At 39.1% G+C, this 21,170-nt stretch overlaps 1 protein-coding gene across 5 annotated transcripts in view; it reads right to left on the reverse strand.

Annotated features, from left to right (window-relative positions):
- LOC138699801 (membralin) overlaps positions 1–21,170 on the reverse strand; it is a 432,208-nt gene that overhangs the window by 86,345 nt on the left and 324,693 nt on the right. For all 5 annotated transcript variants that reach the window (XM_069825971.1, XM_069825970.1, XM_069825969.1 and 2 more), the window contains exon 13: positions 15,877–15,976. In XM_069825971.1, coding sequence (XP_069682072.1) covers positions 15,877–15,976 — 100 coding nt within the window. The remainder of the gene's footprint in view (positions 1–15,876; positions 15,977–21,170) is intronic.

Genomic DNA, 21,170 nt, shown 5'->3' on the forward strand with positions numbered 1-21,170 from the left:
CAACGCGTGGCTACGAGAATAAAAACAACAACGCGTGGCTACGAGAATAAAAACAACAACGCGTGGCTACGAGAATCAACAATACCACCGAGGCGTCGGGACGAGAACAACAGTAGCAGCAGCAACGTGATTATCGTCAGTACTAGACGACAGCAGAGAGGCTGACGCAGCATCCCCGCCGAGGCAACGAGAGCGGCGACACCGAGGGTGGCGAAATCATCACGGCTACGCGGGACGAGTAGGGTCGACGCTACATCGAGGAGGAAGACAACGTTGATGGTAATATTTTGGAGGGTTATACATGTATGAACTTTCTTTGTGTGTAGGGAGGATAACATTTATTAACGCATAATTCTGTGTAGGGTTGTACGTATATTTATGTCTGTGTGTGTATAATATTTTGGAGGGGATTGTTATTGTGTGATCTGTATATAGGTTATGGCATATCCAGATGTTATTAAGGAATAGAAGAATTGAGACCGAAGGGACGGAGAGTGAGAGGAAAATAATAAGTAGAGAGAATAGAGGGATGGAGAACGTAGGAGACAGCGAAATGGAGGGAAGATTAGAATTGGAGAGCAGTATGGGGGACGACGAGATCATAGGAAATAGCGAAGAAACCCAGCAATGTAGCGAGAAGGAAAAGGGAGAAGAAGGGACGATGCTAGGACAGCTAGGAATTTTAATGAAACATATTACAGAGCAATTGAAACAGAGTACAGAACAAATGAAGCAGAATTTCGACAAAATGAAACAGGATAATTCAGAACAAATGAAAAAAATGGATGAAAGATTAGGTCAGAGTACAGAACAAATGAAAAAAATGGATGAGAGGTTAGGTCAAAGTACTGAGCAAGCGAAGCAAATTTCAGAACAAATAAAGCAAATAGATGAGAGGCTAGGCCAAAAGACTGAACAACTGATGAGGCAGATGGACAGCAAACTATCAGAAATGGAGAGTAGGATGGGAGAAAATTCCAGACAGATTAGGGAACAGGTAAACCAGCTGATAGAGAGTCGAATAGAAAACTTGGAGGGAAAGATAGCAGACAATAATACGGAAATAGAAAGTCAACTAGGCGTCGTAGTAGATAAGATGGCAGAGAACATGAGGGAACTAGAGGAGAAGGTGAGGAACAGCACAATTGCTGAGAACGAAAAGACGAGATCGGCCATAGAAGGAACGGTAGATGAGAGGTTACAAGGGGTGGATCGAGAGATGGAGGCGATTAGGCGAGTAGTGAGAGACCAGGGAAAGGAAGAGAGAGAACGCTTAGAGAGTTTAGAATCAAGATGGAATTCGATGCAAGATAGGATCCATGGAGTCACTGTCGATAATTCAATTAGCGAACCGAGCGTGAGCGGAACGCCTAGCGGGAGCAATAGTATGGGATTAGGAAATATAGTAGGAGGTAGTAACATAAGTAATCATGTGGTAGGAGAGAACCAAGACCCACGAAATCAGGAACAATGTAATTTAAATATTGTAAACGAGAGGTCATCTTTAGGTCGCCCACAGTATCCCACGCATATCATTAATGAAATCGGTTATCCCGTATTTGATGAGGTGGAATTTTCAAACCCTCACTGTTATATCCGCGAATTGGAAACGTATTTTCACGTGAAAGGGGTACCAGAGGAACTAAAAATGACCGTCGTGAGAAAAAGTCTAAGAGGACGGCCACTTAATTGGGTTCTCGTAGCTTTAGACGCACAAGTTAGTTATGGAGAATTCAAAACAAAGTTCTCTGACCGGTATTGGGGGCAGAGGCAACAGCAGAAAATCAGAAAAGAAATCAATGATAGTAGGTTTGATGCTAAGAAAGGCATATCGATGATTGATTACTTTATGGAGCTTGTCAAAAAGGGAAAGAGTCTAAATCCACCAATGCCAGATTCTGAGTTGATACAAACTATCATATCCCATTACCCGGAAAATATTAGGTATAATTTAATTATCGCGGGACCACGAGATTTTGGGGAGACAATTGACCTCCTGACCGCGCTAGACAGTTCTGATATGACACACAATGGAGGCGAAAGTTATGACGCAACTAATTGTGCAGAGAAGAGTATACAGGGTTATTCCAGCCACTCGAAGGCGGAGAGAGGGGCACATGGCGCCCTCTCACCACCTCGAGGGAACATGAATGTAAATAATTGGGCAGCTGACAGACAACCAGGCTATGGGTATAATAATAATAATAATAATAATAATAATAATAATAATAGTCGGGGTCAAAGTGGTATTGTCAGCCCAAACCGAAATAGGAGGGATATTCAACCTGTCAGAAATATGTACAACCGCAATAATCCTGGTGTTGACCGCGGTAACGGAGGCAATGTAAATAGGATGAGAAATAATGGGGGCGGACCAGTCCGCAGAATCAATCACATAAGATGGTATCCGGATAGAGAGGCAGATATGCACCCTAGGGACAGCAACCCACCCCACTGGTTTAGAAATAGGAGATATAGGCAAGGATCCTGGCAGCCTAATTTTGGTAGGGGCTGGAATAACAGGAGAAACTGGAGGAGGCAGGAACAGGAAAGAGACCGCAGAAATGCATTGATGGTGGCGGCGCAGCAGGGAAACAATAGAATGCCAGCCACGTGTAGCGACGAGTGTGACAGGGCGGCAAGCCCGGGTAGAGATCCTACAGCAAGGAGGAACGAAATGAGAGATGAGTGTGGAAATGGGTCCGCTTCGGGAAACTAGGATGCAGAAGTCTTAAGGACTCGGAGATTTCTGTAGCCGAGTGTCATAGAACACTATCTGAAGGGTCCGCAAACGCGATCGACATAAACCGACCGAGTGAAATCACATGCCGAGAAACGGATAATAAGGGCATATATACATTACCCTGTATAGATGTAAAGATTTTTGGTGTTAATTGTTGTGTGCTATTAGATTCTGGGTCAACCAACAATGTGTGCAGCATGGAATTTTTTCAGAAAATTAAAGATTCAGGAGTAAAATTGCAGGTACTTCCGGTTTGTTCACTGTACTGCGCTGGCGCGTTAGGGAAGAAGCGGGAGAAAGTTAGATTCCAGGTGCTCTTCGAGATCGAATGTGGCGATCTAAGACTACAGGCAATTTTCCTAGTTGTGCAAAAATTAACCATGGATGTTATAATTGGCGTAGAGAGTTTCTACGAATGGCAGGCGTTATTAGATTTCGGAGGAAATAATTTAGGCGTGATCACCCAAGAGGGAAACATAGGACACGTACCGTTTAGCACGGGGGGCGCATTGACAGAAGGAGATGAGAGATCAAAAGGAGAAAGAGAGCTGCAGGAGGAATTATTCTTTGTAGAACATATCCGAATTTGCAAGAATGCAGTAATCGAGATCAATCCGTGGGAAAATGAGGACCGTAAGAAGGGAACATGTAATGTAGACTGCGGGAATTGTGATTTGTGCATTGTAGAATTAGCCCGGGTGCAGCCATTACGTAATAGTCACTTGTACGAAAGTGACGTTGTTAACGCGGTAGGGTCGCGACACTGTGTTGAAGGAATAGCCACCGCGAACAATAGGATTGACGAGGGTACGTTCGAGGCAGTAAATAGGAAAGTCAGTGAAGCGTACGGGATTAGTGAGAAAGAGAGAAGACAGTTAATGGACGTGGTAGTGAAAAATTTAGATGTATTTTCTGATACGCCGGGGCTGTGTAATGTGTACACTCATAAAATTAATGTAGAGGGGTTAGAGATATTTCGGCATAAGTGTAGGCCCATTCCACTTTCGATACGAGAGCAGGCAGACGAGGTCATCAACAACATGTTGAGGGACGGAATAATTGAGGTGTCAGATTCTCCGTACGTAAACGCCTTGTGTTGGGTAAGGAAGCAGAATGGTAGCCTGCGGGTCACGATCGATGCCCGACATGTAAATTCCTTTTCAGTCCGAGACAACTTCCGCACGGAACCCATAGATACGCTTTTAAGTAGGATGAGTGATTGTTCCGTGTTCACGAGCTTAGATTTAACGAGCTCATTTTGGCAGATCCCTTTAGACGAGGAATCTAGGAAAAATACCGCGTTTTTGCACAACGGACGCGTATATCAATACACGCGCTGCCCTTTTGGCATTGCAAGTTCAGGATCGGCGTTATTAAGAGCACTCGATAGGATTTTCATGGATTCCACAAAAGAGTTTTTAGCGCAGTATGTGGACGACTTTTTGATATATGGGAACAATATACAGAGACACATTCGAGACATTGATTTTGTATTAAGTAAACTCAGGGAAGCTGGCATGACAGTGAAATTAGGGAAGACTGCGTTTTTCAAAATTGAGACCGAATTCTTGGGTTATGTGATTTCAACGGAAGGAATTAGGCCGAACCGAGAGAGAGTGGAGAGCATTATGAAGATCCCACCTCCTAAGAACAGGAAGCAGGTTCGGAGATATCTTGGTATCCTCCAATACCAAAATAGGTTCCTGGTCAATTTCGCGCGACACGTGCATCCACTGAGGGAACTCCTAAAGAAAGATACACCATTTAGATGGGGAGCAGCGGAACAAGAGGCTTTCGATCGGTCGAAACTATTGTTCGCTGACTCGATTCTGCTGGAAAGGCCTAACGACCGCCTACCTTACCAGATATACACTGATGCATCTTCGTATGGTTATGGCGCAGTACTGTGTCAAACTAGCGAAGACAACGAGCGACACGTGATTGCCACGGCCTCGAGAGGTGTGTCGCGAACGGAAAGTAACGCGTCAATTACGGAGTTGGAAATTTCTGCAGTGTACTTCGCACTACAGAAGTTTCGGCAATACGTTTTCAATCGTCAGATTGTAGTGTACACGGATCACGTGAGTTTAGGCTTCCTAAACCGGTGCAAACTGACCAACTCTAGGATATCTAGGTACGTACATGAAATTCTCGCCTATGATGTAACTATAAAGCATATTCCGGGATCAGAGAATATCTTCGGAGATTGTCTGTCCCGTTTGAATTCAAAATCGGGGTTGCCGGAAACTATTACCGCCCCTAAATATGAGATCGCGGTCATGAAAATTCATTCCACCGGGAATAGTTCACTCGCGGGTAGATTTCGTAGGATGGCAGATTTGCAAGATGAGGACCCCGCGATAAGAAATATGAAGAACACGGCTAAAGAGATCTCACAGGCTCAAGGTGAGTCAATCGGTATGCACTCTGGAGTGTTGTATAAGCTACACGGGAGAGACGTCCAGAAATGGAAGGTGTACATTCCTACTAGCATGGAAGAAGAACTAATTCGTGATTTTCACGTATCTATGAGTCACTCAGGGAGCGAGAGAGTTTCGCTAACCCTGGCTGAATCGGTGTATATCAAACAGCTGGCAAGGAAAGTTAGGAAAGTTGTCTCTTGTTGTGTAATTTGTCAGAAGGCAAAACCTATGAATGTAAAATTCGACACTATACCACAAGTTATTGTCAGAGGAAGCAAAAACGAGCTTGTAGCTGTAGACGAACATGGTCCTATGCCGATGTCTGCATTTGGACATAAATATATTTTTGTAACATATGATGTGTTCACTAAATTTGTAAAAATCTACCCTGTGCGATCATTATCGAGTAAAATTTGTGCAGATAAGATACTTAATGATTATGTACCGAAGTATGGTCCAGTGAAGGCATTGTTGTGTGATAACGTTTCTGTACATAAATCGAGGTTGTTTACTGACAGACTAAGAAGCGCAGGTATCAAAATGTATAACTGCTCCGCCTATTTTCCAAGCGGAAACCCATGCGAGAGAGCCCTCAGGGACATATCATTGTATTTTAGAATCTTATGTCATAGGAACCACAAAGACTGGTTTAAACAATGTACAGTAATTGAGAAGGTGATGAACCATTCGGTGAACCCTACTACCGGGATCGCTCCCATAAAACTAATGTTAGGGATAGACCCGGATCCGATGATCGGAAAGCTTCCGGAGGCTATACAGGAGGGTGATTCAATGAATGAGGAACAACTGTGTAGATTGGCATTGGATAGGATAGAGGAAAAGGCAGAAAAGAGAAAGTCAAAAGTAAAGAGGTATAGACACCGGTGGGAACCGAAGGTTGGAGATCAGGTGTTGTTAAGAGACATAAAGTTATCGTCGGCTTTAAGAGGTCGATACTCGAGGATGGAGCTACTGTATAAGGGACCATTCTCTATAGCAAATAAATTTGGAGACCATACCTACGAGTTGAAGGACCTAAACAAAAACAAGGTTTTAGGTAGATACCATAAACAACTGCTAAGACCATTCAGGCAAGACAATGTAAATATAGATATGTAAGTTGGAATGGTGATCTAGACTCTATTGTGTAAAGGCAGGATACCAATGTACAGTGCGGCGCAGTATAACCGCGTACGCAAGGCGGATGCGTGATGGAATAATGTGTGAAACTGTAAATAAGAATCTTATGAATTGTGTAAATATCGTATGTAAATAGTGTGAGGGATGATTAACATGTATACTTGAATGATGACTGTGTGCACAGAGAGATTGTTTAAAAACATATATGTCATGTTTATTTTAGAATTTGTATAGCTGAGCAAGATGGCGTGTATCCTGGCTGATCGCGATAGGAATAACGGTAGAATGGCATTATCGAAGGCGAGATTTCCCAACAATGAAAATTCTTTAGGGGAATTTCCATTGTTGAGAAAGGGGCATTTGAAGCTGTAGTCGGGTGGTCCGGCGATAGTGAGATATTTTTTTTCTCCTATATAAGTTATAGTATAGTTTCAGTTTAGATATTTCTATATTTCTTTGAGATGTTTGTTTAACCTACGCTACAGGGATCAGCGAACCGCGTAATAGGTTCTTTATTCACTCAGTCTGACAGGCGCCTAACGCATTTAAAACCAGTAGACGCGAGGTAGGTTACTGAACTTTAGTATAGCATAAAGGGGTTTTTCCTGTCTAGGAACGCGTTGGTAGCGTTGTTTGTATCTGGCAAACAATAGTAGCGTCTGGTGAGCGCGTCACCTTAGTGAGCATTTAAAAGGACGTGAGCCGAGAGCGTGCCCAACAGACGATTGCCGGCCTGTGAGCCGAGTGTGTATTTTCGCAGACGATTGCCGGCCTGTGAGCCGAGTGTGTATTTTCGCAGACGATTACCGGCCTGTGAGCCGAGCGTGTATTTTCTCAGAATATCACCGGCTAGTGAGCCGATCGTGTGTTTGGTTAGAAGACTGTCGGCCAGTGGCGTGCTACTCACTTATATAATTTACGGCCTGTGAGTCGATCGCGTGAGTATTAATAATATTTCCGGCACTTGTTCCGATCGTGTATATCTTATCATTCTCCGTTTCCCAGCCGAACGAAGTGATAAAGTGTAGATTTCGCACCTTTTAGCTTTGTGATTTACTCAATAAGCTGACGGCAGCGATTTTAAACTGGCGTTAGACGAGACGCCGAAAACACACGGAATGACAACAGCCAGTATTCCGTCGCTTGGACTCAAGCAAGGGAAGTGAGCCGAATAAATACACATAGTGGAACTTTACCCCTTGGTTTCTTTTCGTGGGAATTACCAACATCACATTACATCCTACGCCCACAAAACCACAAGGTCCCTGAGAAGAGATCTCCTCTACCGGGGGACAAGATCCTCCATCACCCACCGACGTATGACTGAGTTAGTGGACTTCTCCTCTGCCGGCGACGCGGCAGAACAAGAAGAGGCCACCACCAGGTAATAAACCCGTCGCACACGATATCCTCAATTAATTCAATTTGTTTCAGAAATATCATCAATGTATGAGTGTGTACAGTTTTTTTTTTCCATGTAACTTAACAAATCTAAACTAAGAAATGTTGCATCTAAAAATAAACGTCAAACGTCTGCAGCAGATTCTTGAAGTGTGAATAATAACTCTTGTAATTTAAGAAAATATGTTTCGACATTATAGGCCTCCGCACTGATATTGCATATAATTCTTCATTACACAACTTTTAAACTATATCACTTCGGAATATGTAGTTTATTGCTTTCGCATGTTAAATATTAAATATAGTACCTAATATTTAACACGCGAAAGCAATAAACTACATATTCCAAACTGACATTTCAATGAAATGAAAGCTTAGGAAATAATTAACCTTTTGTTTTCCAATTTGTTTGTAGGTATATGTATTTACATACCACTTTCTTTCAATGCTTCGTGACAATATAATTCATGTATCTACTGTTTTCTCTTAGAAGAATATAATTACTACATTATTTAACGTGAAGTGCTGTCAATTTACAAATAAATAGTCATGAAATCATAATTATATATCACAAATATTTCCATTTTTAAATAATGTTTGTCCCTTATTTCTATGTCTTTTGTAGAAGTTGTCATAAAGGGTGAGTCAGGAGGAAAGATACATGGTTTGAGTGGTGGTAATATTGGTGATACTGAACAAAAAAGTTTATATGGACATAAACGGTTTCGGAGAAAATTAATATAAACAATGAGGAAAGGGAAACGTGCAGGTGATAGCAAATTAAAACATTGTTACCTTATGTTCTGTCTAATTGTGTACTTTTCTTTACAGATCATGTTCAAAAGTCCACCGTCAACTTCAACGTACTTGGCAGCTCTTGTAGACAGCTGTTGTGTTGCTGATCTTGGCTGATTCGGACATTCCTTTACTTGAGCACAAGCATGTAAAATGCAAGTGAGAAGTTTCCCTCTTGATTCCACTTTGTGCTTGTAGGCTTCGCTCTTAAGCCAACCCCACATACAGTAATCCAAAGTAGGGTGACCTCGGTGGCCAAGAAATGACTCCACCGCGACCGATCTAACGCCCAGGATGCGTTTCATTGATTCTACTACAACATAATGTCGTTTTGATTGCGTCCGCATGTGAGTGCTGATGAAGGACATGACTCTGACGCCCATGATTTTCAAACAACTATATGTCAGATACTATTAGGAACAGGGCATATGTTCATATAAACTTTTTTGTTCAGAATCATCAATATCATTACCCCTCATACCATGTACCTTTCCTCCTGACTCACCCTGTATATAAATCCATTACGATTTATTTACTGCTGATTATTATTGTACATGACGTACATATCTCAGGCACTTAAATTGTCTCATTTGTATGATTGTCATTTTCCCAACTATAATCCCTTACTTACTGTAACACTTTCTACATTCCTACCTGAGAGCTAAGTAGTTATAAGCAGTCTTTTATAGCAGAGCACGCGGTATATCGAATACATTCAAAATAATAAACTGTCGTGTTGATTTCGTGACACCAATGGCGTAAACAGTGATATGCATAAGAAGGCAGAATCTTGATTTTATTTTAACTAAAACATATTCGACAAAATGATAAACGAATATTTCTATTTCCTTCCCACCAACACATGCTCAGTTCATGTACAGTAGTGGCAAAAAAAAAAAAAAAAAAAAAAAAAAAAAACCGGTCCGACCCTTGTAGCTGATTTCAGAGCCTTGTTCACTCCAGAGCACGATAGACTGGTAACTAAGACTTTCGTGGTTCGAATCCTGCCTGGGAAGGAAACTTTTTTTTTGTTCCTTATCCAAATTTATTCCCAATACTTTTCGATTGCAGCGATATTTTACTACTTAATTAACTTATTACTCCCAGAACATGAACTTTATCAGCTTATTTTCTAATGGCTTTCGAAATGGGCTACGTCAGCAGTCGAAACTACAACAATTTCAATAGATTACTCGCTATCTTGTGAATGCGGGCGTGGCATGCGCAGTGGCTCATTTCGGGGACTGATTATTCCGTCGGTCCGGTTTTTTGCCACTACTGTACAAAGTCTACCGGAATATTCTGTATAAAACAGTAGATTTTTTTACACACTGTACGCTTGGTTCCGGCAGCTTTCTAACACGATCTATAAAAGATGAACACGGTATATAAAGTTTTACGCGCGCGTCATATTTTTCAATTGCTCTGTAGAGAAGAATGCACGAGGTTTTGGTAACTTTATTTCCCCATAGGTACCATATAATGTCTTGTCATATTTCTGCACTACAAGCCGCAGAGAGGCCTGCGGATTCCCAGCTCTCACACACACAATAGCAACATGGGGAGAAGATACGACATAATTTCGGTCTTTGTGTCCCGGATTTCCGGCTTCCTCCTCCTTCTCCTCAGGTCCGAGACATCGGCGCACTTCCTGTGTGTCCATTCCCTCGGATTTCATTGCAGCTATCGAGGAGGATTAGGATGTGGGCGGACGGGGAAGAGCGAGAGAGATGCTGCTAAGAAAGCGGGGGAGATGACATGAAGAGAGAAGGATAAATATGTGGAAGGCAATCTGAGTGACAGGTCAGAGCCCACTACACCTGCGACCCTGGGAACACAACCCGACTGTATCGACAACCTTATCTCAATGTGCGACAAGCGTTCATATTCCTATTGTTTCTCCAACTTTTTTTTTCGGTTCACGTACACCACGAAGCGACACCCAGAACCTCGTATCAGAAAAGAGACGAGTGAATAGATCTGCCTCGTTACATATTACAGCAAATGTGTACACCGTCATGTATTTCAACCCGTGCGAGTCTAATTCGTAATATGTCTTCTGTAACAACACATTCTTAATGGAACACCAGCGACTTCTGATACACAGGATGACTCACGATGGCAATAGACACAAGTGAAACTAATAGTAAATGTGAATAAGGATACATTATTCTTATCGATTACAGTCTTGTAACAATTTCAATTATAGGAACAATTTAGTTCCATTTCTAAGTATAGTATACAACAGGCTATGTCTGATTTGATCACCTCAGTAGCTCAGTTGGCCAAGTACTGGCTTACTATTAATGCGGACCTGAGTTCAAATCCGGGTGATGGCGAAGTCGTAGCTATTTCTGATGGACAAAGCTAAGGTTTCTGAGAGTTTATTCTCGTGCTTCTCCCATTTCCACCTATCATTTCACCGTCATTCTCTATTTCAACCCGAGGTGCTACGCAAAATATCCCGAGAATTTGAAAGTAAAAACATGAATACTTTAAGCCTCAATTTCAAAGTAGTCACCTTGCACTTGTATGGAACGGTTCCAGCTTTATCCATTTTGAAAGCAGTCGTTGAAATCTGTCGGAGTTGGCGCGTTTAGCATCATCTGCGACTCCGTTAGGATTTGTTCAGTAGAGTCAAAACGAAGCCCTTTCAACCTGAGTGGTATTTTAGAGAAGAGTCAGAAATCGCAGTGGCCCAGGTCAGGCGAGTAGGTAGGTATAGGGGTTCTATGGTTACGTTATTTTTTATCAAAAGTTCCTCACACCGAGTGAGATATGTGGAGTCTTGTCATAGAACAGACCCAGAAACAAAATTTAAGTCGCCTAAATTTTCCAAGTTCTAGTTATAACATACGGCGCATGCTCAGTGCTTCAAAGCGGTGGTACACACGCCAGCTAGTCGATTTCATCTTTTAAGATGAGAGAGAGAGAGAGAGAGAGAGTGTGTGTGTGTGTGTGTGTGTGTGTGTGTGTGCTGCGCGCGCGCACGCGTGAGAATCAACGGGAAGCTACCTGATTTATCTTTTCCAAGAAAAACTACACTGGAAAGAAAGGTGAACGGGAGAAAAGTTTGGGGCAGAAAGAATATCGGATAATGAACAACATGCCCCTGGTAAAGGGGCAGGGAAGGCCTGACTGCCAGGTCAAATAAATAATAAATTAAAATATATGGATCGGATGCGAAGACTAAGAGGAAATATTGTAGAAAGCTGGGTTTGCAATGCAAGACTTGTTTTTAAGCAGAAAAATATGAATGAATAATGAAAGCTTTTTCTTCTGTTGTGAGAAGTATAATTGTAGCACTAAGCCAAGCAATGAATATGTCAAAATATTGTGGCAAATAAATACTTGGTGCTAAGCAAACACGCAGCTCCCAAACGTTAGATGTATCTGCATATAGTCACAGTACAAATATCCAAAAATCTCGCACTGCACCGAACACCGTAAAGTTCTTTTCTCCTCTTCCCTTGTATCTGGAAGAAGGGCCTGAAGGCTAGCACGGCAAGTTTTAGTTAGATATCTCCAACAACTTTTGTTTTTGGTGTTTTTTCATAAAATGAATATATAGAGTTTTAGCAATATTCCATACTTAATTAATACACTGTATGTTCCTGGACGTCTTCCATAGGCTTTTCATTTGTTTGTCCCCTGTTGGTACCTGCTTGACCCTGTCACTTTTCATCATTCAAGATTTTAAGGAATGCACTCTAATATCCCGCCCCTCGTACCACCAGAATGTGATATATATCGCGAGCTCCGGTAGACAAAGGCAGCAGCCGTAACCCCGGAGGACGCTCTCACAATAGGATTCAGTCACTATGGTGAAGTTGGGGAATATCCTTTGTTGGGGAAAGAAATTCTAGTTCCAAGGAGGCAAATAATTCGTCGAAGACATATCCTCGTCTTCAATATATGTCTTCCCGGATGTGACCATTGTTTACACGAAATAATAGATAAATGACATCTTCTTTCTCCCCTCGTGGTCTGCCTGCCGGTGACGGGCCAGCGATACTCTTTATTATTAAAAACAAAGTGGGTGTGTATAGGTAAATGTTTGTTCTTGGACGTCACTGAAAGCTGATGTGGAGTGCCCCGTCTTCTGTCGTGTCACCGGAGGAGCCACGGGTGGTGGTTTTTGTTAAATCAGAATGCCGTTGACAGCAACAAGCATGCTACTTTCTCCCGCTTTTTTTTTTGTACGTCATATTATTCAAATGCATAGAATATTTCTACCTGTATTGGGGAGGGGGATGTTTGGAATTGTATCTCCAAAGAAGAAAAATCCTCTCTCTGTTATATGGGATGTAGGCGTTGGTATCCTGCTTAGCTACCTTTACATCTTTTATTCAGACTCTGGTCGACATAAGTTGCGGAATCTTTCATTAAATTTATTTTTATAAGTTTAGCCGATATCAACGCCACGTGTCTGTCACGTGTGCTGTTGTTATGACAACCAAAGTTCGATATCTGGTCAAGGGGAAATACAATTTGCGGTCCTTATTTCTAATTTATGGAGTCGAAGTGATTTTTTACGACATCATTTCGCCTTCATAACAATGATTTTCCTTTGGACTTGTAATTTTTTAATTTGATGAGGGATTATTTAATCGTTGGCGGCGCGGAGTGCCTCGCAACTCGTGACGAGGACGAGTATCCCCACCTCTTCTACGCTACTGGAGTTACTAATTAATATCAATTGCAGTAACAATTTGTCTCGTGACCAGAATATTGTACGAAATGGAAATATAAAAATTGGAAATTTATCTTTTGATGAGGTGGAGAAGTTCAAATATCTGGGAGCAACAGTAACAAATATAAATGACACTCGGGAGGAAATTAAACACAGAATAAATATGGGAAATGCCTGTTATTATTCGGTTGAGAAACTTTTATCATCCAGTCTGCTGTCGAAAAATCTGAAAGTTAGAATTTATAAAACAGTTATATTACCGGTTGTTCTGTATGGTTGTGAAACTTGGACTCTCACTTTGAGAGAGGAACAGAGATTAAGGGTGTTTGAGAATAAGGTGCTTAGGAAAATATTTGGGGCTAAGAGGGATGAAGTTAGCTACAGGAGAATGGAGAAAGTTACACAACACAGAACTGCATGAATTGTATTCTTCACCTGACATAATTAGGAACATTAAATCCAGACGTTTGAGATGGGCAGGGCATGTAGCACGTACGGGCGAATCCAGAAATGCATATAGAGTGTTAGTTGGAAGGCCGGAGGGAAAAAGACATTTAGGGAGGCCGAGACGTAGATGGGAAGATAATATTAAAATGGATTCGAGGGAGGTGGGATATGATGATAGAGAATGGATTAATTTTGCTCAAGATAGGGACCAATGGCGGGCTTATGTGAGGGCGGCAATGAACCTTCGGGTTCCTTAAAAGTCAGTAAGTAAGTAAGTACACAGTAACAATTAATACAATCTCAGGGATTATACCTTCACAATTTTATTTGTCTAAAAGTTAAGGGCTTTACACCAAATTCCTGAACTGTCTGAAGAAATTACTGTAAGTAACATATAACACATTGCACTGGTGCAAACTCACCAGACAACTATTACAGTAGAAATGATAGGAAGTACACTAGAAGCAGACGGATAATTGAGAGGTCAGATTACTGAGGACCGGTTAGCAAAAGTCTAACTAGTACATCATAATTAGGGCCGTGACATCGGTATATTTGTATTAGATTGAAGGTGAACACACGACGCCGGACAGCATGTAGTCGACGTGTTTCAAGTACAGGCAGCGGAAGCGAATTTGACACACGCCTAAGCAAGCACGTTCCGTGTTTTATATACGATTATTGCATATTATAAAATCAAGACAATACAATCATTGTATATAAGGGTTAATATCGGAAATGTCTAAAATGCTGGCGAGGTTGAGAATAATTGTTGGAAATCATACTTAAACTGTTACAAATGTGGTAAAACATAAATCTGAAAAGATTTTTTTTTTATATATATTTAGGGTTTTGCATTACAGTTTTAGAATGCTGAGAACATATATGGCGTACAATTTCGCTTTCCCTATATTTAACTGTTACATTAATTTATTTATCACATCTATTCCGCAACCTTACTTTTCTTGCATATTGTTTGCATGGTTTCGGTTCCTGCTGCAATAAACAACAACATTCATGTTCAAAGTTTCAAATGAAAATGACCGCCGAGTGTCGGATAGTATAACCTTGTAGGCTATGTGGAAAAACTGCGTTCAACATCGGCTGAAACCAAGGGCGCATATGTAAAATATTTCACATCATCCATTTCTACATCAAGTTGATAACAATCGCACTTATCATCTGACAAAACTCTTGCGATTTTGCATAATGAATTGAAATCATAGTTTTTTTTGTGTTCATTTTCGCACACACCTTTTTGCTTATACCATCTTGCAGATCATTCAGTTTTGAGATGAGATTATTTACAATCGAAATTTGCTCCACCAATTTCACACCAGTCTTTTCGAGACATTCGATTGTAGAGGGGATAAATCCAAAATTAGATTAGATAATATTATATTCGCACAGCTTTTTAATATTTTGGTCGCCAAGAAGAGTTTGGGCATTACTTATGGAAGCTGCATCGTTTCCGTCAAACATCTCTATGACTCTTTTACCCTTATATACAATGATTGTATTGTCTTGATTTTATAATACGCAATAATCGTATACAAAACACGGAAAGTGCGTGTCAAATTCGCTTCCGCTGCCTGTACTTGAAACACATCCGGGATCTTGTGTTCACCTTTAATCGACCTGAAATTGATACAAATATACCAATGTCACGGCCTTAATCATAATATATATATATATATATATATATATATATATATATATATATATATATATAGTCTTTACAACTCAATGTTTATGACAGACGTATGTTATAGTTAGATACGTTAAGCTTGCTGAACTTAAAAATTTTTCATGTAATCGTGCATAACCGAATTAATTGTGAGATTTAATACAATTCATAATCTTGTCCTAACCATAGCGCATTGACAATCGCTGTCAGTACGTAGGCCTAACTGATTTCATAAGACAGTGTAACAGTTCGTTTCTATAGATCGCCGCCGGCATTTAAAAAATGGACAAATATATTTCTACAATCCAATTCCAGTATACAACGCAGAATTTACAAACACTTAAAAAAGAAAAACGAATAGTTTATCATGTTTAATATCGATATTCAATGCAGACACACGGAAAGAAACTATAAAAGCAAAAGTCATTCACATATGTGAGTAAACATGGGATAGCTTGTCCAAGATCTGTAGCAGAAAAGCGAAGGGGAAGCAAAACATGCGAGTAAGCCGGTATCACAAAATAATGTAATTTCATGCAGTTCCTACCTGTATGAAGAGCCACGATGTGACGAGAGCGAGGCCACTGTACTGTCCGTTGAAACGGTAGTGGTACGCGTAGAACGAGAAGTGGTACAAGTAAAAGAACCTGCAACAAAGAAATTAAATACATGTATTATATTATTACATAGGCCTATTAATATTCCAGATCGCATATAGATTGCTCATTCCTATGTTAAAATCGGTTGCACTTTGAAGAGAACAACCGCCAAGATCGTCACCCGTCCGCTGTAAACGAACACGAGATGGCAGTACAGTCGCTAAGCAATTCAAATGGGAGTTATGACGTGACTCCTTATGTAACAACTAGATGGCAGCATAGTAAATCTGACAAAAGTTGTTACCGTCAAAGCCTATAACGCCGAGCAATCTGGGTATATATATAATCTAGGCTAATATTAATACTAATTCAGATGTAACAGGATCCTTTACTTTAAGATTCTTTCGAATTAAGCTTTCCGGGTGAATGAGACAAGACAAAGATGTAATATTTGAAGTTTTATCTTACATTTTATGAAGTAAAATACTTATCGATACACTTTCCCTCTCATCTGTTGATTTTTGAGAGGTAAGGTCAGGGAAATAGGCAAAGCAAGGCTTCAGAACAGTAATACGTCGTTAATCCGGACCACAATAATCCGGACAAAAAAACTGTGTAAAAATGGAGCATTCTAGGTTTTGGAAGTGACTGGAAATCAACAATGGCGATTTAAAATGTTGGCCCAATGTTGTATCTGACGCAATTCTCACGTATAGTACAACAGCAGTGTTTTCATCCAGCTGTTGTATCAAACGCATCTCGTTCTTTGATTGTAATAGACCACAGAACATTATGTACTAAAAATCTGAAAATATGCATGCAACTATGCAGTAAAAACTGTCGAAATATGCGCTGAAAATTGAAATATATGCAGTAAAAAATACACTTTAGACATTTATTCGGTTTAATAATATAAATGAAATAATAATTTCAAGTAACTGTCATCAAGCCATCATCACTTTTATTATTAGATCTATTGTTTGTATAAACGTATTAATTACTTATTTTACACACATATTTGAATTGGTACATTTTCAACTTTCTGACTGTCCAGCTTTTTAATATAAAATTTCTTTGCTTTTCACGTAATTATTATGGCACTAAACAACAAAAGATTTCTTCAGGTCGTCTACTGTAAAACTTCTCTTCTCTGTCAAAATTAGTTTAAATGCCCATAACAATCTCTTCACATCACATGTGACTCGAGCACATTTCGCAGGTGCTCGTGTAAAGGGGGTTAAGTATGATTTCGTTAAACTGGGGTGAGTACAGATTTCAACTCTCAATTACTTTTTTCTTGTGTTAAAGGGGTTAAATCATTTTTCTATCCATGATGCAGTTACAGTATTCCGTATTTTGTGACAAAGGGGTTTTGTTCAGTAACAAAAGAGAGAAGTTTACATACCTTACATTTGACTTAACCCCCTCTACACGAGCACCCGCGATTTGTAAGCTTGGTTGTGCAATAAAACTCGTTGAAATGAAATTTTACACACCACGTGACTTCATTGTCGCAGGTGTTTAAATACATTCAGATTCAGTTTTGTTTCTATGAACTCAGAGCGCACTAGCAGCATTGTCGTCCCAGCAATTTCACGATCTCAGCAATATATGACTTGACTGTCGCAGGTGTATAAACCTCATGTTGAAGTGGAAAACAGCCTAACTTATATACTATAGGTATCCAACAAGGAAAATTCAGTGCGCAGAAACCAGCGAACGTGACTGTCTCGTGCAGATGACGTATGCTCCCGTTCCCAGCATGCTCTCACGCCTACTGCAGGGGGATAAGAGGGGTATAGCATGCGCACCGCGAGATGTCCGAGCTGAGTTTTGCTTGTAGGATACCTATAGGAAGAAGTATCCGTAAGTTGTCGCAGAAATTTCTTTCAACAGTAATTAACTAATTATTGGTTTTATTTCTCATATTTTTTATATTTTGGAAATAATTCTCATTTTTACCAGAGAGAAATTTTGAAATTAGATAATAAATCGGGAATGCGAGGAAGGATGTTAATTTATGCATTTAAATATGCAAAATAAAAATATAATATAGGCCTATGCATTTAAAAGGGAAAACAATCGAAATATGCATTTAGGGAAAATAAAGTTGCCTTCATTCGAACGGAAAAATCATGATCGGCAAAGATCCACTTTTACTTTTTCAATATGCTGCATCAATAAAAACATTCAACTGCATGAAGTTCCACGGTCTAATTATAATACATCTGTACTACTGTCCTGTATCACAGATGGCTTTATGGTTTGAATCTAATGGTTTTGTGTTTAATCAATAAAAGACTATCAACTTAACTTTTAGCCTAAATCATTTAATAAATGACAACTTGCAAAATTATACAAAATTTATAGGAATTTCTAGGACTTTTACAGACTCCAGTTTAATATGGGAAAAACATATCGAATATATATGCACAAAGTAGGTTAATCACGAGTTATATATTTATTAAATAAACTAGAGACTTGCGTCTCTCAAAATTATTTAAGATGTGTCTACTTTTCTTCCTTTCAATCGATAATCCTACATGCCTTAATTTTCTGGAGAAATGATATCAAAATTGGGAGTGGCTTCATTTTGCAAAAGAAATCTATTTTAATTCTATGTCAATCAAACTATCTGAACACAGTCGACCACTTTTCATGCAATCACAGATATTAACAGTCGTACATTGTCGACCACTTTTCATATAATCACAGATATTAACAGTCATGTATATACGACCTAGTCCTTTACACTCGACATAAACCGACAATTACTCATTAGTAGCCAATATACATGATAATTAATTAGAAATGGTGAACAAATTAATCTTATATCCTGCAGATTACATAAGACTAACACAAACTTTTCTGTTATGGGGATGAAATTATATAATAATCTACCCAGTCAATACTATAAGTTACCAATAATAGCTTTAAAACTAGATTTTATAATTGACAATTAATCCTTTTTACTCTGTAAGTGAGTTTTTAACATAAATCAACATTAAACTTTTTTTAATAAATACATTTATTTACATTTTGTTACAATTAATACACTGAGAGTGAAGCGTTTTTATTAATTTTTGGAGTTTCAAAATATTTCGTGTTTTCATTGTTTTGAATCAAATTTTACTGTTTCAATTAGGCCTACATGTGTGTTTTTCAAATATGTAACATGTTTTTCAATGTATTTGTGACGAAGCTTATTACTGTACGTCTAATGGCTTAATAAATTAAATTATCGATACAAAAAAATTGCTACGTGATTGACCATACTCTTCATACTTTCACACGGGCATTTTATTCTAACACACTGTCTTTCCATATCCCATTCTATTTTCTTTATTTTCTCTCTGTTTTTATTATATACATTATTTTACTTTCAAACCCTTAAGTGATATTCGCTCCTTTGCTTATATATTTCACAATCTCCAAGTTTTAGTTGGCCAAATTAGGCGCTGTAAGAACCCCAACGACTAAGAAGCCCTTCCTCAGCCAATTTGTGTTCACCTGAAGACGAAGACAATCAATCTTGGAAACGTTATGATCTCTTACTTTCATCACTAGCAATGAAAAACGTTTAATCGACACCTCGGCTAAACAACAGTCTAGAAAATTCTTTATCAGACTGTACTACTGTATATGAAAATGTTCGAAGCAATAAAATTAGTATTGCTTAACTAGTTTCACATAGCTCTTTTGTGACCTGTCAAGCTCTGAATGATCGGAGTAAACCGTCTGCAAGCAGGCAACTAGTATTCTTTGTGACCGCGAACAGAAATAATTATTTATCAACATGATGTAATATTATCGGACTAAAAATTCAGGGTAGAGAATGAAGTTCCGCTCTGCCCTGACGTGAGGGAGTTTATAATTTACGAAATGTGTAATAATGAAAAGATTATAAAGATGACACCTTCTTCACTTAACATTTACTTTACGTCGAGACGGTAGGTTGGGAAAATTTTATCAGCCCTAGTACGCCAAGGCAAGACAGCTCGATCAAGAGGGCACTGCATCTTGTGCTCAAATTAAATTTTGATGAAGACATAGTTAAAGAAATAATGCAGGCGTCAAAGGTAGTTAACAGCAGTCAACTAAAAACTGTATACTTTGAAAGCATCTAAGGTACAATACGGAGGATGAATTTCGTTAAAAGGTACGGGCTTCATGGTTCCTGAGAACAAGCGACGTAAGTATATTAATATCATACTCGATTTTCTAGATTTAATAAAACAGAGGAAAGGAAAGCTAAGGTATGAGCTTATTTGATTCTTATTAGATTATTTCATTGAATATATTTCAGTCAAAATGATTTACCAAGATTTTAAAACAACAACAAATATTTATACATACAATAATTTGTTCTTGTTATTAATAACATGACTGGAACATATTCAATAAAGTAATATACTATCATATTTTGACTTATCTGAATATCACCACAATGTTCTTTAAGATTATTTAATTCTAACCATCTTAACTATAACAACAGTATATCGCTATGGATCAGAAATAGAAAACTACTACTCATCCAGTTGATTCGGGCTTGATTTCCAAAATGTGAAGAGGAGGTTCAACTTACTCTCGGCCTTATTTTTGTCCTCTATTGTGTAATGACCTTTCGTCGTGCTGATTAGCCTACATGATCGATGACTCCTACGTGCAACGTTCATTCATATTCGTGAAAAATGTGAAAGGAAGACAAAATTAGCCTTATCATAGTCTACATTCCATTGTTAATAAACTCCAACTCTGTTTCGCAATACAGGTTCAAATAATATTTACTTTATTTTACTCCGAGTAGTAAACCGAAGTTTAAAACATCTCCATTTCAGATCGATCAATCAAATGTAAAAACACATTCTGATTTGATTATCAATAGAGACGAGAATTTCATGCACTATAAAATCCCAAAATATGCACGCATTCATGCACTATTAAACTATGAAACATGCACGAACAAGCGGAAAATACATTAAAATATGCACTTTCATTTTTGTTCCAAGTTTCTTATTTCACTTCACCTTTTTTTGCACAGTTAACAACATTTCTAAATTGGTTTCTGCGAGGTTCCTGCGCTTGTCAGTCAGCATGTTTTTGTAGGCAGAGAATGGCCTCTGTACATCGCAAGAAGTTATGGGTGCAAACTTGAATGAACCTTTTTCTGTTATTTAGTTTTTTCTTTATTTTCGTTCTTCACTCCTGATTCCTGAAGCTAAAATAAGGGGCACATAAATCG

This window comes from Periplaneta americana, chromosome 5 (assembly GCF_040183065.1).
Source record: "Periplaneta americana isolate PAMFEO1 chromosome 5, P.americana_PAMFEO1_priV1, whole genome shotgun sequence".
NCBI classification, from domain to species: domain Eukaryota; kingdom Metazoa; phylum Arthropoda; class Insecta; order Blattodea; family Blattidae; genus Periplaneta; species Periplaneta americana.